The 23,876-nt window shown below is 44.6% G+C and overlaps 1 protein-coding gene across 9 annotated transcripts in view; it reads right to left on the bottom strand.

Moving 5' to 3' along the window:
* The window catches only part of LOC100967527 (AGBL carboxypeptidase 4), a 1,457,032-nt gene that overhangs the window by 196,964 nt on the left and 1,236,192 nt on the right, over nucleotides 1–23,876 (bottom strand). For 6 of the 9 annotated variants that reach the window (XM_055093131.2, XM_055093133.3, XM_003829573.6 and 3 more), the window contains 2 exons: nucleotides 12,563–12,711; nucleotides 6,184–6,397 (listed from right to left, as the gene is read on the bottom strand). The exons of the other annotated variants lie outside the window; for them this stretch is intronic. In XM_055093131.2, coding sequence (XP_054949106.1) covers nucleotides 6,184–6,397; nucleotides 12,563–12,711 — 363 coding nt within the window. The remainder of the gene's footprint in view (nucleotides 1–6,183; nucleotides 6,398–12,562; nucleotides 12,712–23,876) is intronic. 9 annotated transcript variants of the gene reach the window in all.

Below are 23,876 nucleotides of genomic sequence, written 5' to 3'. Positions count from 1 at the left end.
CCTAGTATCAGACTGAGTTAGGAGACCCCACTCTACCTAGAACTCTGTGCTCCCACACCTGTCTCGGTTTTTCTCTCTGTCAAAGCACGAATCACAATCTAATAAAACTGTAACCACATTGTTTCCCCCCAACAGACTGGGACACTCAGGCATTCCCTCTCTACCCCGGGCCAGGAGAAAACAAACACCCATAGTGACTTTGTAGGAACCTGAACCAAATGAGGGAGACAAACTGTGATGAGAACTGCTTAGAAGTTGAGATATTCGTATCTGATTCTAACCCTAGATGCTGTGCAACCTCTAGGGGGGACTTCTCTGGGTCTCAGTTTCACTATCTACGAAAGTAGCATTTCAAACCAGAGAATCTAAGAAGATTCCCCCAGCTCGAAGTCTCTAATTGTCTGCAAGGTAATAATGGCAGGTAAAGTGGCAAAGGAGACAGAAGGAGAAGGCAGGAGAGTGGGTGTGGTGGCCCTTGGAGCCCCTAGCATTAGTCAGGGAAGTGGTAGAAGGAGAAAGGTGCAAATGGAGGAAGGATTTTGGAGGAGCCCCCATAGAATTTCAATCATTCTCATTTCCTGTGGGTAACAGCACTGAACGAAAAGCTTCTCAGGTTGATTAAAAGGCTTTCGTTAGACTCTAGATATTAATCACCTGCAGTTGCCGGGAATGTCTCCCTCTGCGAGGGAGCATTTGAGATTATTGCTTAATTAACAAGGTTTATAACAGTGCTAATGTGTCCTATTAAAAAAGTTATAAAAATTAACCGGAACGCAATGCTGAGGCTCATTTAGAAAACTGAGACACTCCACAAAAGGTCATTTGACCTTAATAGGTTTAACTGTCATTCTGGAGCTTGTCATTAGAGCAAGACTCTGCTTCAGCTCTCCTGCTTTTGTCTTTCCAAAGCAGCGTCAATGTTTGCCCCATCCCTCTGCTATCGGGTAAGGAATTATTTTAAAATCAAAGAGAAGAAGAAGAAATCCTCACCAACTCTGTGAGCATAAAGGCTTTTCTATTTTTTTATATGGCAAATGTGACTACATGTAACAAAATCAGACAAAATAAATACAAACAATCTCAATCCAGCAGACAGCTTGCATGGGAAGAACCAGCCAAATGCAATCTGGAACAGCTCAAATAATTAGGCTAAAAACAGTGGTTATATTGTGGGATAGGAGACAGATGTCAAACCTGCCTGTCTTTAGTAAAAAAAAAAAAATCAACATTATATTTCAGTAATACAAGAAACCTCTGGTGACAGCAGGTAGCCTGAAAGCCCAGTTCAGCTTGGCTGTCTCTAATCAGATGTATGGCCTTGGGCAAGTGAATTTCCTTCTCATTCACGTACAAGGCAAGCATTTACAGGCAATAAGGGTTAGACAAGTCTCCTAGGAGGCAAAGATACAGTAAGAAGAGAACTGAGGTAGGCACTGGGTGCTCTAAGATGAATGACAGAAGCATCCACCCACCCCAAAAGGTCAGAGATGATTTCCTGAAGGAAGGCTCACCTAAGCAGATCTGGGTGGTAAGCAGCAGTTAGCCAGGCAAAGCAGCACAGATGGAAGGTAGGTAGTGGGACCTGTGTTCCAGGCATCCGGAAAAGTATTTGCAAATTCCCCAAGGTGACAGGGAACAAGGCTTGTTCAGGAAATACAGCAGTTCACCATGGTAATAACTTAAAGTTCAAGGGGAATACTGCTGAAAAATAATACAGGAGATATAGCCAGAAACCAGATTACACAGGTGCTTCTATGGCATGTTTAGAAGCTTACCCTTCAACAGTGAACATTCTGAACAGGCTGTGACTGGGTGGTGGTCAAGGGATATCTGGTTTCTGAAGATTGCTCTGGTTACATAATGGAGAGAGGAGTCTGGAAGCTGCCAGAGTAATGGAGGGGAGAAATGAGTGTGGGCTATGAGAAGGGCAGTACTGTGGAGAGATGCAGATGGTTCTCTCCATATTTGGAAAAAGTAGAGAAACTTTAAAATGGCTTAGAAAATGGGGGAGTGGATCAGCAGTGGTTTAAGAGAGATTTGGGGCCAAACAGATGGGTAGTGAGGGATGTGGAGGAGTCAAGGATGAGACCTGGGTGCCTGGCTGGTGGTACTATTCACCAAGACAGGGAACATAGAAGAGGCAAAGGCTTCACAGAGAAGGAGAGGAAGAAAGAGAGAGAAGTGAGCAGTGCAGTTTTGCCAATGTCATGTGGGCATCTGTGAAGAGATAACCAGTGGGCACTTTGATACATAGATCAAGAAATCAGAAGTGTGAATTGAGTCAAATACAGATTTGGGAATCATCATTCATTGAATCAACAAATATTTATTGAGCACTTACTATAGGCTAGCCCTGAACAAGATGCTCATAAAGTTTAATTCTAATGGAAGTGGGAGAAGAAAGAAAATTAACAAGTAAAAAAAGTAAATAGGAAATGCTATGCAGAGACTTGGAGTAGGGTGATGTGACAGACAGCAATGGAGAGGCTACTTTAGACTGAGTGGCTGGGGAGGCCTCTCTCAGTGACAGGGAGGGAGGGCACGCAGATCAGGAGCAAGGGAGTAGCAACAGAAAGGACCTGGAAGAAGGCCTCCAGGGCTACAGCACGATGGCAAATGGGAAGTGTGGTATAAGATGAGGTCAGAGGCGTCCCAAAGGCAGATCATCTGTAACAGGTGAGGAGTACAGATTTCAACCCAAAGTCAAGGGCACACTGAAGGCAATGGGAACAATAGGAAGTGAGGAGAGAAGCTGAGGAGTGCTTGGTAGGATTAGCGAGAAGATGGCTGGACACAGAGGAGAGGGCCCATCAAGGAGACTGAGAAACCAGAGAGATGGGAAGAAATCCCCAGCATGCAGAACAGGTTTCTCAGTGAAGGAGGAATGATCGTGTCAAACAGTGCCAGTGAGACTGTGAGAAACACACAAGGATTTAGAGACGAGGAAGTCACTGGGGACCTTGGTGAAAACACATTAAGCAGAAGGCTGGGAGGGGAAGGCAAATGGCAAGGGCATTACCAGGGAACACACACAGTGGGTGTAGCTCGTCTTTCCAGGAGCCTGCATGTGAAAGAAGGGAGATATGGTAGCAGCTGGGTGACAGAGTGCCCTTTAAGGAGGGTTTCTTTGCTTTTGTAAGAAATGAGTGATCAAAATATATTTACATGATGCTGGGAAGGAACCAGTAGTAGAGCAGGAGCATAACTGAAGGAACAAGGTACTTAGGAAGGCAGGTGGACTGAAATCCAGAGCCCAGATGGAGAGAATCACCAGCCCCGAATAAGGAACTCCTTTGGGACAGGAGGCAGGAAAATGGAGGACATAGTTAAGTCTGTAGGTGTGATGCCTCAAAACTGTGGAAATTCCTTTATTTTCCTCTGTGAAAGAAGAGACAAGGCCTATCTCTTTGATTGATGCAAACTATCATATTTGGAAAAAGTAAAAAAATTTAAAAACGGCTTGGAAAATGAGGTAGTAGATCAGGGAGGGAAACTCACACAACTTGGCAGATGATGCTGAGTTCCAGCTGGGGTTGAAGCTAAGGAGTGTGTAATGGCCCAAGCCACATACATGGCTGAGGTGTATTCTTCTACATTGCTGCACTGCTACAATCCTAGGCAGCCCTGACTATCTTACGAGGTAAGATGATTTCAGCTTAGTTTTCAGCTAAGAAATCTGAAACATGGAGAGAAAGTGATTTACAAGAAATCACATAAAATTTGGTCAGGGGATCAGCTTGTGGGTCTCAGTGTTTCTTCTGTTCAACCTTCGTTTACTGAGTGCCTACTATGTGCCAGACACTATGTTTGGAAATGAGGCCACAGAGATGAATCAGATAGAGTCCCCAGATCCCTGAGGGAGACACACAGCAGATGATTTTATACCATGTGATAATGGCAGTAATAGACAGTTATCTGAAGGCACCCAGGACCTCCTGAGTCACGTTCCAACAAACATAGCAGAATTAGAGGTCGGTCACCTACCAGGCAGGGCAGGGCAGGGCTGCATCCCCAGGATGGCCTTTTTCTCAGGGTGACCTCCCAAATCAGGCTTTACCATTTCAGACAGCAGCTAGACGAAAGGTTACCTCTGATTATCCAAAAATAAGTGGCTGCCTAAATCAATTAATCCGGAGTCAGCCAGGCAAGGGAGGCAGCTATGTTACAGCAGAACAAGCCCCAGACCAGAGTCGGCGGGTGTGTGTTTGAATCTAGGCTCTGAAACCTTATAGCTTTGACCTCAGGCTGGTTGCTTACCCTATGTCCTGCCACCTTGAACTCCAAAATACACCCTACACTTGGGCATATTTCTCCACCTCCACTGCTGTGCCCTTAGTCTATGGCAGCAACATCTCTCACCAAGAGCACTGTATCAGCTTTGTAACTCATCTCCCATGTGGTCACTCCATGATTGGAAGACCTCCATTGCCCTTTGACTCCAGCAAATCCAAGCTGCTTACTGTGGCCTTCCCAGCCCTACAAGACAGGCTCTCGCCCACCTCCCTGACCTCACTCTTCCTTCTACATCCCAGCCATCTGGGGCTTCTTCACACCCGGAGCATGCCAGCCTTCATACCTGCTGCTTATTCTGCCTGATTTGCCACCCCTCAGACCATTATAAAGATGATTCTTCCACATCCAGATTGCAGCTCAAATGTCACCTCCTCAAACAGACCTTCTCCAGCTACCCCAGTGAATGCAGCCCTTTCTGTCCTACCACATCATATGAGCAAGCTCACAGTACCTGAAGTTATCGAGCTTGTTCCTGGACATGTTTGTTGTCTGCCCCCAGAGTCTGCTGAAAACATATGTGTTGACTGACTGAGTCTTACTTTCTTTATGAAGACATGGCAGACCTGGACACTAGTCAGTGGTTAGGAGCACAGATTCTGAAGACAGCCTGCTGGCTCGGGTTCCTGGCTCTCCTCCCACTAGCTGTATAACCTGGTCAAGTTACTTAACATTTCTGTGTCTCAGTTTCCTTGTCCGTAAAATAGGAATTATAATAGTAGCCAACAGTAGGGTTGCTATGAGGATAATGAGTTAACATACATAAAAGTGTTTTTTAAAAGAGAACCATTTAACAAAAACCCCCAAATCCTGAAACACAGTTAAGTGCCTAAAATAATTAGCAACTACTTTATTCTCTTTGCTCCCTCTACACCATGGTCTGTCTCTATAGTTTGTGTTTTCTGTAGAGTAACTAGTTGTTTTTGTGTTTATCTTCCCTGTGAGAATATGAACTCCTTGCAGATGAAGGCTGTGTCTTACCCCTCTTTGTGTCTTCAATACCCATTAGAGGGCCTGGCAAAGAATGGATGGATGGAGAGAGGGTGGGAGAGAGGGAGGAAAGAAAAAAGACAGAGGAGAAAGAAGAGAGGAGGAAGGAGAGAAAGTAGAGGAAGGAGGAAAGGAAGGAAGGAGGAAAGGAAGGAAGGAAAAAGGAGCAAGGAGGAAGGAAGGAGGGAAGAAAGGAAGGAAGTAAGGAAGGAAGAAGGAAAAAGGAAAGGAGGGAGGGAGGAAGAGAAAATTCCAGAGTCCAGGATACAGCCCTATCCTTAGGGAGACAAATGACTCCCCGTCTCTTTGCCTGCCCTCCAACCTCTCCCATATACCAGAAAGGAAGCTGAATCTAGTGACTACCAGCTGGTCTTCATCTCATTAACTGCTCCAGGCACAATGCTAGAACCACCAAGAACTGCGTCCCCTAGCCTTGACCTTTCCTGCTCTGGGTACACAGCGGCATTCCTTTCCCATCTCCATGCCTTCGTTCAAGATGCTTCTGCCTCCAGAAGAGCAATACCTCACCATACACATCTGTGTCTCCTAGTCTGCCGTATCCTCCAAGGCCCAGTTCAGTGACCCCCGTCCCCAGGAATTCTTCCCTGATTTTCCAGCTAAGGGTATCCTCCCCTCCTGAGAACTCCCTTAGCACACCATCTGTCCCTTTCTCATGCTAATTCCTTGTGGAATATAATCGTACTTGTGTCCACAGCTCATCTGCCCTGGTAAATGTGAGCTCTTCTGGGGCATTTGGGTTATCCGCTTGGTGTCCCCAGGCTCAGCCCAGGGTCTGGCATGCAGAAGCTTCATAAGTAATCATTGAATTGAATTGTGCCTAACACATTCTTGACAGAGTAAAAGACAGAATCCCAGCCATTGTGTTTCCACTCAGTGACCTACCTCTGACGATGCTTAGTTTGTGAGGCGAGAGGGGTGGTTTAGGGACTGCATCTTTCTTTTTTTTTGTGGCGACGCCTGTGACGCTTCTGTTTTTCAGAACATCTGTTCCCCAAATCATAACTGCCAAGTTCTTCGTGTACTTGGAATCTCCTTGGGTTACTTGTAGCTGGTGCCATTTCTCCTCATCAACCCAAATCCCGCTTCCCAGATGGACCTGAGAGGAATAAGAACACCAGCACCTGTTTAGTCCGACAGGAGGGCAGTGGGAGGCTTCTCTTGTCCTTTAAAAAGCATTGCTGCACAACTGTAAGAGATTCATGTCATAAATACGAAATTAACTCTCTTTAAGGGTAATCGTAATAGCTATCATCTACTGAATACGTGTAGTGTGCCAGGCCTTATTCTAGGGCTTTATATTTGCTATCTTAAATCTTCATGGCAATTGTGGATAGAAGGCATTATAACACCATTTTCCTTTCAGATGGAAACACCGGTTCAGACAGGTGAGGTGACTTGCTGAACATCATTCAACTAGTAAGTGGCAGAGTTGATATTCTACACTATACTTAGTTTATCACAAGGCTGCTCAGAGCCTTACCAAATCTCAGGACACACATGCTTAACTTCTTTCTGTGTTACACTATGGAAAGACCCATCTTCCTTTAACGTGAACATTCTGGGACATATACCTTCCTAGTATGGTGGTTCTCAACCTTGGCTGCACACAGGGGTCACCTAGGGAGCTGTAAAAATCACCAGTGACAGCCGGGCATGGTGGCTCACACCTGTAATCCCAGCACTTTGGGAGGCAGAGGTGGGCGGATCACGAGATCAGGAGATTGGGACCATCCTGGCTAACATGGTAAAACTCCATCTCTACTAAAAATACAAAAAAATTAGCCGGGTGTGGTGGCACGCGCCTGTAGTCCCAGCTGCTTGGGAGGCTGAGGCAAGAGAATCGCTTGAACCCGGGAGGAAGAGGTTGCAGTGAGCCGAGATCGTGCCACTGCACTCCAGTCTGGGAGACAGAGCGAGACTCCGTCTCAAAAAGAAAAAAGAAAAAAAGAAAAGAAAAAAAAATAATCAGTTCGTGGGCCCCACTCCTAGAGATTCTGATTTATTTGGGCTGGGTGTGGCCTAAATAATTCCAGTGTATGGCTAAGTGTGAAAACCTCTGCCAGCTCAAGTAAGGAGAGCAGCTGCCCTGCCAATTGGAGTAGGGCTGTGCCAGTCCTTTCCCACCTCTGAGCTTCATTTCCCTACCTATGAAGTGGTGGAGCTGGATTTCATCTCAAAGTTCCTTCTGGCTCAAAACACCTATGATTTTAAACACAACCACAAGGTACCCAGTTTGATTCCGACGGCACAAAGAACAAAACACAATCTTATGCTCCCTATGAGTTTCAGTGCAGAGCCAATAAGACCCAGAATGTTCCAGCAATAAGCTATAAGATTTTAATTTGTTCTCCTTTCTGCATCTTTAGTAAATCTAAAAAAGAAAAAAGAGTATAAAATTTAGATCTCACAAGTCATTTACTAACATTAATCATTAAAAAAACAGTGTTCACTTTGACATTGCCATTTATGTCGTGCTTCTGCTGAGTCTGTGAAGGGACGAAATGGCCTCTGTGGGGACAGAGGGCGGCAGCTGCTAATGAGCTAAACTTTCTAAGGGACATGAGAAGGACCTGCCAAAGGTCCTTGTTTTCAGAAAGGCCTGCAGGTTGCCAATATCACATGGTCAGAGACATCTCTGGAGAGGTCCCTGGTCTAAGAGACTGGATGCATACCCAACTAATGGCAGACCAGCAAGATCAATTGTTCAAAAAACAATTAAAGATCTTTCTACTACTGGAGCTTGGCTTGGGAAGGAAGGTGAATACACATAGTTAGGCAGTCAGGTCAGCCAGCAAAACTTCTTCCTTTACCAATTACTGAAATTTTCCAACCATCAAGAAGAAAAAAAATAGCAATGCAGCCCACCCATGAATGTAAGTCAACAATCTACCTGCACGTCTGACTTCACCTCCTTTTGCTCAAAAGATCAGTCAGACTGCTGCAGGCAATCAGATAACTAGATCCACCTGGCCTCTCTGTGCTGTAAACTTCAGTACTGCAAATCTGTTCATCCGCTCAGGAAAGATAAGCAGCCTTGGAGTGAGATGTACTACCTGGCTGCTGGCTAGGCAACACGGACACCAAGGTCAAGTGTGGCCTTTTCTCCGCAGTTCGAACTGCAGGTGGGCAGTCTGTGTGCCAGACTGGGCATGCTGGGGACAAGTTCCCCGCTGCTCCCTGCTGGACCCTGCATCACTTCCCTTGATGACACTTGAAGCCACCCACACAAGCTTCCTGAGATAGGAGAAAAACAAGGAACTCTGAATTACATTAAATTCTGAATCAGAAAATCATAGAGATGGATGCCAACTTTACATTTTTCAAAAATCTCTGCTTTTTTCCCCCACCACTGATCCTTGCTTTCCTGTGATCTTTTAATTTGTTATTCTTGAAAGGGAGATGAAAGTCCTTTTAGCCAATGTTCTACAAGAGAAAAGGGGTACTAGTATTTTTTGAGTACCTGGTTCACGTACAATGAACCAGGTATTGTACATTCAATTTATTTATTCCTCATAATGACCTTAAGAGATGGAAATAGGTAGAAATTATTTTCCCATTTTACAGATGTAAACAGAGATTCAGAGGGACTATGTAACTTTTCCTAAGGTACACGATCAGTCCATTTTGGAATCAAGATTCAAACCCAAATCCTGAAGCTTCTGCTCTCCCTGTCTTCCTTGCTGCCACCAAGGTGGTACTGATGTAGATCAAAGACAGCAGACCTAACACATCAATGTTCAGTTAGTTTTCCTTTTGAGTTTCCTCTGTATCTGCCTGGCTACTTCCCACACCAGCTCCCAGTGCAGTTCACCACTGCAGACAGGGAAACCAGGAAAACAGCCACCGACTGGCCTTTGCCTCCAGTCCTTGCTCCCTTCAACCCGCCCATCCTATAATCACGACAGATTAAGTTCCCTAAAATACCTCCTTCCTTGTTTGACTAGATGACTTCTGCAGTCTTTCAACTGTGTTTTTAGGTAAATCCTCTGGAATTTTGAATGGCTCCCTGTTTTCTATCACATTTAATCCAACTTCCTCAGCCTGGCTTTGAAGGCCCATTAGAACCCATTCTGTTCACTACTACTTCATTTCTCTACTATATTCATCTACATAGTCCATCTACACTACAAAATTCCGGAACTTGTTCATTTCCCGCTACTTCCAGTGTGCCGTAACATCAAGAGGATGGGTGCTGGAGCTGCCAGCCTGGGTGTAAATCTCAGCTATTCTACCTGCGTGCTGGTTAACTTGGGCCAGTCACTTTACTTTCCTGAGCCTTACTTTTCTCAGCTATACAGTCAGCAGATCAGTGCTACCTCAGAGTTGCTGAGAGGGTTAAATGAGAAAAGATGTGTAAAGTGTCAGGAGGACACAGCAACTGTTACATCCTTTACCCTCTTTCCCCTCCCCATGTTTCCGCTCCTGCCATTCTCTTGTCCAGGAATAAATGTTTTCCCTACGTTTTCTTAAGCCTGCTAATCTTTCAAGTCCCAGTCTAAAATTCAGGAAACACTCCTTAATTACTGCAGAGCTAAGTTCTATCCTTTCTGAATTTCTAGCCCACTTAGAGCCTTTGCCACCTGATTCAGTCCTTCACAGTACATGTCAGTGGGGAGGGTCAAGGCTTTGCCTCTTCTGTCCCCTACAAAGTGATAAGGGCTAGTCTGTACACAAAGCAGTAAGAAATTGATGGGCATATTTAATGTCTTTATGGAACTGTTTTTCACTTCTGATGAGCTGCTGTTCCTTGGAGATGAAAATATTTTCTGACATTCACTCAAGTACAAGGCCAACTTTAGAACGCAGAAAGAAATGGGCTTTGCTATGACCAATCACAGGTATAGGCCGGGGCATTTGAGACAAGGGCCCCTGAGGTTAGCAAGGCTCAAGGTCACCTGGAGCAATGCTCAGTTTTCAGGGATGTAGCAGAACAGACTGGTGAGAGTACTGGCCTGGGAACCAGGAGGTCTGGCTTTCAGTTCCTGCCTGCCTCTAACCTGTTATGTAATTATAGAGGAGTCCCTTCTCTGGATATGTTTCCCTACCCATACTATGTATAAATTAGGTTATTTAAAATTTGATGGTCTTTGCAGCTTTATGATTCAATGAGTTTTTGAAATAAAACACTTAGACAAAGAAACACAATGCACTTTACCCAAATCAGAAATTTGTGTGGCAAGCCTGATTCATGTAAACCACAGTATACTATTTGACCAAAGTGTTAGTGTTATGTGTCAAAGGAGGTTATTAAAAATATGGCATCTGGTAGGATGGAACTTGATCAAAATATATTTATGTGAAAAGTTTTATAGGACAAAAATCATTTCCTACTAGGAAATGTGTCCCATTCCAGTGCTCTAAGCCTTGCAGAGATTAAGGCCTCTGATCGTCTGATTAAGGAAGGGTCAGACGAGACAGCAGAGCCAAGAACAATGAGGGCTACTTCTGGGATGTGGAGATGCTGTTCTGGGAAGCTGCCATCATTTCCAGTGCGTCCACTTCCTTTCCTCTGCATTTAAAACTCTCTCTGCCTGACTACCAATTAGGCGCAAATAAAAACCAGGTTAGTCTTATAGCAACATGCTGGCAAAAACCAATGAAAAAACAAAATAGGCATTTTCAAGATTTGCTGTTCAACTCACGTGTAAAAATATTAAATGAGATTTGAGAGACTCATTTTCTGGGGGAAGAATGCTATCTTTGCAAAAGAGGCCCCCTATAATGCTCTGAAACTATCCATCAGCCTTCAAGGCAAGGGAGAAATAGATTTCTCTTGGAAGCTACTTTAAGAAAAACTCTCTAGTCACTCCACAATGTGTTCATGACTAAAAAGAAATCAACAAACATAGCATAGTCCTATCTTTTATCTTTGATTGGGGAAGGTTCACCAAACTTAGATACACAGTTTGAATCAGAAAGGCCTTTGGAGAGCATCAATCCAATCCCATCTTTCACAGACAAGGATGCCGAGACCCAGAGAAGTGAAGGACCTTTGCAAGGTCACACAGGTAGGACAGATGGAGAGCTATGCTAAGAACTCAGGCTCCAGGCTGCCGACTTCCAACTTGTCATGCCACCTCTCCTCTGCAAAGCTGACGTTTCAAGCCTGCTGAAGGCAGCAAGGCAAGGCAGAATAGGCCTGTGGCCTGGCCCATCAGCTTTGCCTCTGCAGGGGAGGAGGCGCTCAGTGGGAGATGCAGGGAACGACAGCACATCCAAGAGAGTCCTGAAAACTAATACGTTTCATTTCCTCAGCTTGACAATATTTGCTTTGGCTCAGGTTGGCCAGTTGCAGAGACATATCTGGACAAACCCAAATAAAACAAATTTTTCTTTCTCATCAACCTAACAGAGAATGATACTAAATAAACAGAGACCTTTTGAAGCATGAGGCAAGAAAAATGAACCAACACATGACGCGTTAAGGAGAATGAGAGGCGATGTCTGTAATGCATGCCACGGTGGCAGAGAACATAACGCTAAAGCTGAATTTCACCAGTGCCAACACAAAGGGCTCTGATGTACTTCTTCAAAGATCAATTCAATTGAATGTTAGAAGAATGTCAGAAAAATTTCCTCCCCTGCCCTGCTGGTATATCATCATGTGACTTTAAGATTTTTCAAGAGCGATTCCATTACTAATAATCTAAAGTTTTTGTTTATGATTTGTTTTCAAGGTCATATAAATAACGCTGAGTAGTTCTATAAGGTCCTAGGACTGTGCGCTAACCACTGCTGCATACACAGCTTGAAGGAGGCTTGGGGATAAGGGAGTATGTCTTGTTCTTCCCTGTATTCCTGTTATCTAGCACAGGGCTTAGAACATACAGATACTTTCTAAGTGGTGAATGAACACAAATTGAGTTGTTATCTGTAAATAAGATACTTCATTTCCAGTTCACCTGATAAATTTTAGGCATCTGGTTACATAGGAAGGTGGGACAAGTTTCATCAAACTATCATGGGAATTAAGAAATATCTTTCTCACTAGTAAGCTATTTTAAAATGTCAATTTACTTTTACAGTTGCTTTGGATCAATATTTTTTAAAAAAAGAAAGAAAAAAAAAAGGAAGAAGGAAGAGAAAACGCCCCAGCAAAACTACGCTACTGATAGTATACAAATTCCAGAAACAGTCATTCAGGGCTAGGCCAGGAGGCCAACCAGTCAAGCTGCGATTTGGAAAGCTCCCACCATACTCTCCACCTTTACTCTGACTAACAAACACTTGCAGGGAATGGATATTGAGCTTAAAACACTACCTTGCCATTGTCTAGGATATACTTGTCCATGACAGGCGCAGGAGCGGGGTAATAGGACGACGTATTTGCTTCCTCACTGAAAGTGCTCCGTAACTCCGGCTCGGGCTCGAGACATTCTGACTTTACTTTTTCCAGATCAATGGCGGGACCTAGGCAGTTAAGAAAAGAAATCTGTCTAGAACTCCAAGGAAAATAAAAGGCAAATATTTTTAACTAGGCATCTATCAGCACACAATGGCACAAAAAATTTGCTAGCTTATTTTTGTCCACTGAACTACACTTAAACCCAGACTCGAAAATAATATGAGGTATGAATGTCACAAGGGAAAAGGTGGAAAACTGGAAGACAAGAGTGGACTAGACTCTAATCAAGTTTGAATGAAGAGCACTCTTCCAGGGTGTCATTGTCTAAATGGAAAGGCAGGGATTCAACTTCCTGCATAGGAAAGAGGTTCTGTTACGACTGGGTTGGAGGAGAAGGGGTGGGAATTACTGAAATATGCAAATCGTGTATTTGCCAAAATCCTCACCTCAGTATCTTACAGTGGAGAAGGCCGTAACAGAAGAAGGGAGCTTAGGAAAGTGTGGGCAAAAATGTGAAGGCCTCCCCCTCCCCAAGACCTAGTATCTAGACTGGAGCATTTGAATCAAGAAATTAAAACACAATACACATTAAGCCCCTGATTGCCTGATCCAGCAGCTACTCTGATTTTTATTTTAATGCAATCAACACAAATTACATGCAGTTTAAACAGCAAAAAGGAAGCTAGATAAATGGTGATAGTTTCTAAAGGGGTTATTTTTTCTCCATTAGCTTTTAAAAATGGACTGTTTTATAAAATCACCTATTGTGTGTTGATTACTTAAGGGCAGAGAAACAGGATGAAAATGGGTAAATAAGGCCAAATGACTTGATTAACTTTTGTGGGAGAACAACTTCAAAGGCCAACATAATTTAACATGCTGGAAATTCTCCCCATGCAAACATTTCAGGAGTTGACTGAGATCAGAGATGTGGCTACTGCCACAGCAGCTCCCTCTGTCTGTGCATGTTAACTTAGGTAACAGATGAACTCACAGACCAGCCTTCTCTTATCCTAGCCATGTGGACAACTGGGTACAAAGCTCTTTATATATTAAAGCCCTTTGTAACAATCTGCTTGCAACTCTGGGTTCAGTTAACACATCCTAGACTTTGGTTGGTGGCAGTGAAGGTCCTGGTGAATTTGTTACTAAAATTCTTCATGATACAGCTTCCCAGCAGAGAATCTCAATCCTGAGTTGCTGGCAGCTGCTAACTGAAAGACGAAGTCTCTGTAGTATCATAAGATTTAAGAATGAAACTTGCACAAAGCTGAATGCAAGATGGTTGGGGAGCAGAACAGTGCAAATAAAAGAGCTCGACTCATCCTGGTAGAGATTTCAGGTCCCATTCCTGGCTACACTATATTTTAATTGTGTGACCACAGGTGAGTAAATTACAGATATAGAACCTGGCAGAGCGAAGGACCAATAGCATCATCATCGTTCTGACAGCACCTCCCAATTAGAGGTGCAAGACCTATTCAAGGGCTGGGCCTAGGTCTTATTCTTTCCTTTGTCCCCAGCACCTGGGGCTGAGTAGGCACTCTCTAAATGTTTGCTAAGTAAATAAAACAATGACAACAATGAATGAGTAATTCTAAAGTTTCAGAAGCAAATACCAAAGTTTCTTCTCTCTGTGTGGGATCACAGGTTAAAATTTTGAGACACAAACAAATTCAAGTGGAGCATTTGATCTTTTCTCAGATCTGGGAAGAGGTAATTACTTAAATTTCCCCTAAAGCACATAGCTGAGTTGGCGTGTGAAGTCTCTTCTAGCTCTGACCTTCAGTCAACAGAAAAAAAATAATAGGCTGAAAAGAGGAGGTCCATGAAAGGCACTCACTCACGGTCATTTTAGCAAGAACATGTCTTTCCTCTAAAGCCTCCTTTTCCTTCCATGAGAGGCTGGACAACAGAATGAATCCAGTACAGCCGTAACTTCAGTTGATTCTCTCCCATCCATCTCTATAAAGGCCATCAAAGGGATCTTCCACATGACCCTGTCTTTCCTTGCTTAGGCTGCCCACTACCCTCAAAATTAAGTCCCACACCATGGCCTCCATAAGGCCCAGAACAACCAGCCTCCTCTCTACCTCTAGGGTTCATTTCTTGCCCCCCACCAATATTCACCTCTGCTCAGGTACCCCAAATGCTATGTTGTTCCAGGCCTCTGTGCTGTTTGTCTTGGCTTTGAACACTACCTCATCTGTCTGCCAAGCACCCAGTTAGACTTTCGGACATAGCTCAGGTGTCTCCTTTGTGAGGCTTGATTGTCATCACTCCCAGGTAGGGGGGTCTCTACATTGTGACTACTTTTAGCAAATTATGTTTGCAATCATCTGCCTGTCGGTTTTCAACATTAGACTATAAAGCTCTTCAAGAGCAAAGTTTTACTCCCTTTAGCATCTTGGAGCCTAGGGAAGCGCCTGGCACATGGCAGGCTCTTAGTAAATTCTTCATGACATGAGAGGGGAGGAAGAGAGGGACTTTAATGGGCTGGGAGAAAGATTCTGAAGTAAAGTCCTGCTGCTGAGTAGAGGTGCTTGAGGGTAGAGGCATGGACAGGTGGGAAGCTGTTCTGAATGTCTGTAATCTTTCTTGGAGTCCGAGAAGTAGAAATCAGGGCTGTTAAGTTGAAATCAGAAGCATCTAGTTAGAATGGACAATTCACATGGCACAGTTACAGACAAAGGGCTCTGCTATCACACTGTCTACAGAGGGACAGCTAAGGGACATCAGAGGGAGCAGGGGTTGAGAGAGTCACCTCTCTGGCTCCATCCTGTTGGTCCCCTCCCATAGTCAGACTCCACTCTAGGCAAAGTGGCTGGCCTAACCCTCTCCACACATACACCATTCTTTCCTGCCTCCTACTCTTTGCTTATGCCATTCCTTTTGTCCAGAACATTCTACCCCTAGAGATGTCCACCTATACAAACTCCACCAGTGATGCAAGGCCTGACTCAAATGCCATCTCTCCAATGAGGCTGCCCTATCCCCTCAAAGACTAGTAAATAATTATCTCTAGCCCTTGGCTTGGGATTTGGAGACAGAGCTCCAAATACTGGGTTTAAGTACTGGGTTTGCCACTTACTGTTTAGTTGACTTGTGACCTTCCTTGGGTAGTAGAGCTTCCTTTGGACTCTCCCCACCCCTCTGCCCCTACTCTACCATAATAATCAGATGTACTTATTCGTCTCTATATCTGTCTCCCCTACTAAAGGAGGAGGGGGCAGCCAAAAACGGTGCCTTTTTATGTCAGAAATGGAGGCTTGAGGACAGCCAAGGACCGTGTCTTTTTATGTCAGAGACCAGGGCTCACCTGGCACAGTGCTTGATTCACATTCTATCCTCAAGAGATAATGTACACATAAATAATTGCTTAACCTCTCTGATCTTGTTGTGTCACCTGAAAGGAGGAAAGATAACAGTGACTTGGCAAGACTGAGGATTAAATCAGATAACTATATATATATATTCGTATATTTATATGAAACAATGATTTCAGAGTCTGGTACAGAGTGGGTTTTTTTTGGTAAATAGTCGTTCACTCCCTCTCCACCCACTCCCACACACGTTACACTTGTGCGCTTAAGTTCGTCTCTACTAAAGCATAGGTTCTGTGAAACAGAGGCCCTGCTGTTCTGCTTTTGCCCCTAGTGCTTAGCACAGGCCCAGCACAGAGCAGGTCCTTGTACTCCACAGCCCACCCACTCTCCTCAAGGTTCACGACGGTCCCCTCAAGGCTCACGAAGGTCTCCTAAGGGACTGATAGACTTCTGTCAAATATTGAAGCTACTATACTGAGATCTTGGCTCTCAAGAAAAACTATTTTCTAAATTTCTCACTCAGCACCATTTGCTTAACACCTGGTGAAAGCTCTCCGCAACAGCCTCCTCCTTCCAGGACATTGTCTACAGAAGGTCGGCTTGAAAAGCCAACCAAAGGTACATCTTAAAAGGGAATGTTCAGGAGACCTGGGTGTGAATCCCAGCTCATGACTTTGAAGTCAGGTGATCTTACCCTCTCTGCAACTCAGCTTTCCTACCTGCAAAATGGGGATTACCAAAAGCCACCATGCAGGCTGCTGACGCCTCTGGAAGAGCCTAGCACTGAGGCAGGCACAGAACAGACAGAAGCTGGCAAAACGGCAGATGAATGAAGGAATGAATCAATCAACAGAGCGCGATGTTTAGCATTACAGGATCAGAAAGAAAAGGAACAAAAAAGCATGTGTTTTCTTCAGGGAGAGCAGGGAGGGCCCCTAGTGCTTTTAATTTAAGAGGGGGGAAAATCACTTCATTGCAAATTTTAGTCGGCTTCACTACCGATGTTGGCAATTTACATCTCATTACAACAAATGCTTCAGATTGCTGTTTTGCTTTCAAAAAATTTCTGAGGCATTGTTCTTCCTCAAACACATGTGACCAAATTAGCCACAATAATAAGCACTTGCGTTAAGAGACAGCATTGTACAATCTGGCGCAGATATTTTAGGTAACAAAAGAACTTTTTTCACTTTGTGGGAAGAGTAGGAATTTTTTTTTAAAAAAGGGCTTTGATCCATTTGCATTCGGATATTGACACACACTTGAGGTTTATTTTGGGGAAAATATACCTTCCATGGAAAGAAAACTCTCAGCTGGGTAAAGGAAGCTTTTAAAAAGTATGAAAGGTAGTACTTGTCTTTTCATTCAATCATTCATGAACCCATTCATCACACAACCCCTGACTGCATATCAAGATCTAGGCTCTGCAAGAGGCACTGGGGACCCAGAGACAAAGTATGTTCCTGTTCTGGGGAAGTTCAGATTTAACATGTGAAACACTATTATATAGCATACAAATAACTCTGATTTAACGGATAAGCAATAGATTTAGTGTTAGAAAAACCTGGTAAAAATCCTGGTTCTGTTATTTACTTTACCTCTTTAAGCCCTACTGGCTTTTTCCCTAAAATGGAAAGCATGACACACAGTTACGGTCTTTGTAAGTGTTTGCTGGGGCAACAAATACATGAAATTACACCATTTTCTATTCTTGTTGTATCGTAAACTGGACTAATGCTGTTCTTTCTGATTAACACAAATGTTTATGTTTGTGTGACTTCCGGGTTTAGAAATCACCTATTTTTTCAAACATGTATGTGTTTGGACACTAAATATCATTTCTGATTTCAGCTGAAATGGAAAGGTTGATAATATTCGATTCTTTTTTCTTTCTTTCTTTTTTTTAGAAAAAAGGACTAAATCCTTTTACTTCTGTAAGTAAATAGGAAGTTTCTCTGTTACAAGTACCATCCTATTTTCTTCATAAATGCAAAGCAAATCAAGTCAAAATTCCTAAATGCGTACAGAACATCTGCTGTGGCACAGAAAGTACTAGATTTGGCAGAATAGAGATGATTTTACTGTCGAGAAGTACCTGGGCAGGGGAACAGCTTCATAACAATGAAGGAGTTAAACAAAGGCCTTGGAAAGAGACTAGGGAAGATGCCTCCGGAGCTGGGTAGGAGGATCCCCCTCTGTGGACCTTCTCAGACCCTCTCAGAAGTCATCAGCTGCTCTCACCTGCTGCTGTAGCGTGCCTCTGTTTCTTAGCCCCATTAGTCTTCCAGTGAAAGCAGAGACAAATCTGGTTTCATTCCTTTGGTGAGAATCTACTAAGTACCTCCTGAGTGCCAGCCCTGTGCTAGGTGGAACTGAGTGCTTCACTGTCCAGCAGTGGAAAGAGACAGGCAGCAGACTACCACCAGCCATGTGGCTAACAAGCATTAGGAAAAAAACTGGGGCAGAAGCAAAGGAGGGGGTGCTGCCTCTGGAGGAGACTAGGAAATCTTCATAAGGATGGTCACCAACCTCTGTGTTGGGGCTTGGAGGATGAGAGGAGCTTGTTGGGTGTGTGACCCTAGGGTGGGGTAGTTCTCATAAGGTGAAGGCAAGTGGCACAAACCACAGGCTCACTGTGCACAAAGGGTGCAATGTGATGATCTGCATGAATTTGGGGAGGGGGAGATCACTGCTGGTTAAGGGATCCTAGAAGGCTTCAGGAAAGTGGTGATCTCTGACTGGGGCTTTGATGGATGTGCGACATCTTGGGGAGGTGGGGGAGTAGTGAGGCCGGGGTTCTTCAGGTCCTCTCTCTCTCCATTTTCTGAGTGCCTTCTGTGAGTGAGGGTAGGAGCAGGCTTCGTTGGGCAGAGGCAGGAGAAAAAAATTCTAGCATGAATCCTGGATTAGGTGAGATCCCAGCAGCTGACACAGATGCCTCCACAGTGGGGCCATACCCTCGGGGAATCTGAACCGCAGAGCAGCAGAGTTGAAATGGATCCGAGAGAGCCCCCTTTCCAAGGGGGAGAAGCCCACCCAGGAAGAAAGAGGTGAAAAAAGCAGGCCCAGGTCCCCAGTCTTGGGGGTCAAGGTTCTCCCTGACTTTGAGGAACTGCAGATGCCCATTTCAAATGACATATTTGAGAAGGAAAGGTGGCTGAAACCTACAAAAGTCTTCTTTGTTAAGTATCTTATATCAAATGTATCTCTCTTTTTTTCTCTCTGTAGCATTCTTCAGCCCACTGTCACGTGATTGTTTGTTTAACAGCTCCCTGACTAGAACATAAACACCGAGGGGATGTTCCTGCTATATCCCCAGCACCCAGCGCAATGTCCTCCATACAGAACACTCACTAAACACGTGTTTAGTGAAAGAAGTTAATCCTTATGGTGGTCCTACAAAATCGATCTTATTATCTCTGTAAAGACTCAGAGTAGTAAAGTAACTTGCCAGAAGTCACATAGGTGGTGAGTGCTCAAATTCAGGGTTGTCAGATTCCAAAGACAGCTCTTTCCACTACCCTACCCCTCCTCAATGAACTGTACTTTCCAGAGTTTCTTGCCTAATGCTCACTCTGTGGGACCCTCAGCTCATCTCTGACTTTCTCTGACATTCCTAGGGGGTCTGTGAAAAGCCCCACAATCATGAGGGGTGCGGTGGAAGGGGAATAGGGTGTCACCTCTAGAAGCTCTGAACTTATCCTCTGGTGGCCAGGGAAAACTGGACTGGTTCTTCATCTGTGGTTCTTCTATTTCTCTCCTGCCCAACTATCTGTGCCCAGAGAGTATCCAAATGGCAGGGTATGTGCAGAACGCCCTGTCAAAGAAGCACTGAAGGCCCACACATGTATTCAATGCATGTAAAATGGACCACAGTTGGCTGGGTTGGGGGGCTAAGGAGTTGTGGTGGGAATAAGTGGGGTGGGCAGCATAAGGGCTGCTCCCAGTTTCCTGAGGGACCACTGTGGGCACAGTGAGTGCCTGAGGGTAGGAGTTATGAGGAGGCAAAGTTTGATCACATGGTGGATGTCTGCCCAACAAATCAATCCATGACCCTGACCTCTGCTGATACTCCCTTCAGGCCATGAGCCCTTCCAGAGTAGGGACCATATGGGATTCATCTTTGCTAAATGGCTGTTGATTGATTCGCCTGACTCAGAGGAAAATAGCAACTCAGGAGTTGAAGAACTGCACCCCAGCCCACTCCAATGGGGAAGTGCCCCCATGAACCACCTGTAGGAGGGGCTGGGGTAGTTCTGCTTGCTCTCATCTATGTCTGCAACCTCATCTCTTCCTGCTACCTAGCACTTCACTGTGCCGTCCAACCAGAACTACTTTCAGTTCCTTGAATAAGCCAGCCTCTCTTACAACTCCAAACCTTTGTTTAGGCTCTCCTGTTGCCTGAGATAGTTCCTTAACTTGGGGCCTCCTGCAGCCACCCACAACTCTCCTACCCCAGCCATGTAAGGAGCTCTCTTTTGTATCCTTTCCCAACATCCTGAGAGCTCAGGACCAAAGTAAAGCTCACCCTGCATCCCAACTGTCTGCTGTTGAGACTGTGACTTCTTTAAGGTAGCAAGGGGGGCTTAACAATTTGATTTCTCTGTGCCTAGCACAGGGCTCGGAACAGAGGAAGGATCCAATAATGTTCCCTGCACAAAAACATTTCCCTACAGTCAGAGCTATCCAATAATGAGATAGGCTGCACTGGAAGGCAGTGAGTGAGCTTCTTGTCTCTAGTGGAATGTTACTGGAGGGTGGGTGATTGCATGGCAGGGAGACAGCAGAAAGCTTCTTGTCCTGTATAGGAGGCTAGACGAGGTGAACTCTGGGGTTCCTTATAGGACTAAGGTCCTAGGACTCTAAGAATTACCCCCCACACTCAGAGTACCCCCTGGAGCAGCAAGGGAGGGTATGGCCAGCCTCTGGGACCTGCTGAATCCTGGCATCCAAACAAACATCCATCCATGTTGGCTGAACACAAACCTTCCACTGCTTCATGATACAGCATTCATGAAATCCTATATATTCTGATTCCACATGGCATAGATATGTCTTTTCCCCTCTCTGGGCCTCAGTTGTCCATCTATAAGATAGGGGTGAAAGGCTGAACTGGGTTCTCTCTAAAGAGACAATTTCTAAGAAAACTCCAGGAATTATCCAATTGGTATCTTGAGGCCATGTTGCCTGGTAAGGCTGAAACTATGAAGACATGGTGGGCTTTTAAATTAAGCAGGAAATATTCATCTAAAAGCTCAAGGGTCCTGCAGTCACAGAATGCACTGCAGTACTGGATGGTCTAATGGCCAACAATGAAGGCCTAATCAGGAGGCAGGCAAAAGGGATGGTGCCACAGAAGCACATGGCTAAGGGACTCTGTGATCAGACTGCCTGACACATGGCAAAGCAAGAGGGGCCTCAGTTTTGAAACCTGGTTCTACCCTTTCCTGGGCGTGTGGCCTCAGGCAAGTTACCTAATCTCTCTGAGCCTGTTTTATCCACTGCTGAGGTTGTTTTATATATGGAAAGTATTTAGTGTCTGGCCCAAAGCAGGTATTCCTAGAAACCAGGCTTTGCCTGTAATGAACACTTTCCCACCTCCATTTCCTGACTGGCAAATCCAAAAAAAACCTAAGCTTGTCACATGGCAATATGGAAGGCAAAACCCTGCTCTAATGGAGAAACACACTGCTATTCTGACAATGGGGAAAAGCCTAACAACTTCCTCTGGATGTTCTAAATACCTAGGCAGTTGTTAGAAAAGGGACAGCCTGGAGTTGTCCCTCAACCCCATCCCCACTGCCCCCAGGAAAACGGAGTCTAGGGAGAAAGGGGAAGGAGGGTCCTGAATTGTTCAGCCACCCTGAAATCAACTTTTAAAATAATCTGGGATTATTTTAAACTGCGGCTACTTCTGATTTGGGCAACAGTTCAAAAAAAGTCCTTCAAAGTAGAAGATGACTGATATTTTTCAGACAAACTACTCCACTTCTTATTACTAGGTCTCTTCCTGCCATCTGAATTAAGCAGGATACAACAGTTTTTGAAACTGCCCCACCACTAACTCTAAACCGGCAGGCAGACTGTGGGCCTCTTAGGCCTTACCTCCACAAGGGAGATGTAAACATCTAACTAGACAAAATGGCTCTTGTCCACCCGCTTTGGGCCTTTCTCAAAGCCCAACTTTTTTATAGTACTCCTGCTCATTGTGAAAATGAACTGAGGCTGAAAGAGACAGGAAAGAGCTCTGAGATAAACAGGCCCCAAGAAGAGAGTCCTGGCAAAGAGAAGACTGAGCCACAACTAGTGATGTCTAAAAAAATCTAGGAGGTCAAATGGGGTGGTTGAGAGCTAGAGATGGGAAGATGGAATTCTGCCCAGGAAAAGTTGGGCGTGGTAATGGACAAATTCTATAAGCTACAGACCAGTGAGTTTGAAATCAAGTCCAGGCATGGTTGTAAAACAGAGTGTTCAAATATGATTTCTAAGGACTTACAAGGGGAAACAGGAAATCTCTAGGTGTCATCCAGGGTTGACCAAAGATTAAGACATCCCAGACCGTCACATCTGTGTTCTGCTGTAGGACAATGGGTGCCTATGATGTGCCAAGTGCTATATACACATTTTCTCATGCACATCTTCAAATGATTCTATATCTTGATGCAGTACCTACTGAGCACCTACTATATGCCAGCCTCCAGGCAGATGACTTTACTGCATTTATTCATTTACTCCTTTTTTTTTTTGGACAGAGTCTCGCTCTGTCGCCAGGCTGGAGTGCAGTGGCATGATCTTGGCTCACTGCAACCTCTGCTTCCCGGGTTCAAGCTATTCTCCTGCCTCAGCCTCCTGAGTAGCTGGGACTACAGGCACGCGCCCCCATGCTCAGCTAATTTTTGTATTTTTAGTAGAGGCGGGGTTTCACCATGTTGGCCAGGATGGTCTCGATCTCTTGACCTCGTGATCCGCCTGCCTCGGCCTCCCAAAGTGCTGGCATTACAGGCGTGAGCCACTGCCCCCGGCCCATTTGCTCCTTTTAAGAACCATAATAGCTGATACTATCATTCACTCTCTTGTACAGATGAGGAAGCTAAGGCTGAGGAAGTTAAGTAACTTGCCCGAGGCAACAAAATTTGAATTTGGAAGAGCTGGGGTTGAAAACCTCAGTATTTCTGACCTCAGAGCCCATTAGGGCTCTTAATCACTGAGCTGGTTCTCCTGTCTGTATGTAGTGGGCTTTAAGATACCTGGATGAGAAAACAGACACCTGAGAAGGGTTAAAAAAATGTGTATGAAGTTACACAGGTAATAAATTAAGACAGCTGAGATTCAAACCCAAGTAGTATCTGTTGCTGAAGCCCAGGTTGTCTCCAGTACAGGAGAAAACCAGCATGAAGCATTTGGCTGACATTAGCTGCCTTTTCTAAGGCACCATCAGAGACCTGGGCTTAAAGAAACCAGTTCAGACTGCAAAGGATTTTAAAGATCAAAGCTGGTATTTTAGCGGACCTTGGACAGCACACAAGGCATAAACCCAGAGGGTTACAGAGGTATTAGTGATCCAGCTCTAAAAAGTTGAAACAGATATGCAGGCCACAATGGCTTTCTCCTTTTTCAAAACTTTCAGCCAGCTTATGATCTAGCCAACAGGACATTATCTCTTCTTTTTGCATTCTCCTCTCTAAAACGGAGATAATAATCCCTACCTGGCTTGCAATAAGACTATCGGAATTGTCCAATGAGATAAAAATGTCAAGGTGCTTTAAAACCTGTAACATGCCATGCACATGTGAATTACTGTTATTACTCTAGTTATCTATGCCTCTTCTGGTTAGAATTCATCATTTTTGCCTATATTCCCTGACCAAGCACACACAAAATCTAAAACCATCATCTGCCTCCCT

This window comes from Pan paniscus, chromosome 1 (genome assembly GCF_029289425.2).
Source record: "Pan paniscus chromosome 1, NHGRI_mPanPan1-v2.0_pri, whole genome shotgun sequence".
Lineage (NCBI taxonomy): Eukaryota > Metazoa > Chordata > Mammalia > Primates > Hominidae > Pan > Pan paniscus.
Note: the sequence above shows the minus strand (reverse complement) of the source record. Positions and strands in the feature narration are given on the sequence as shown.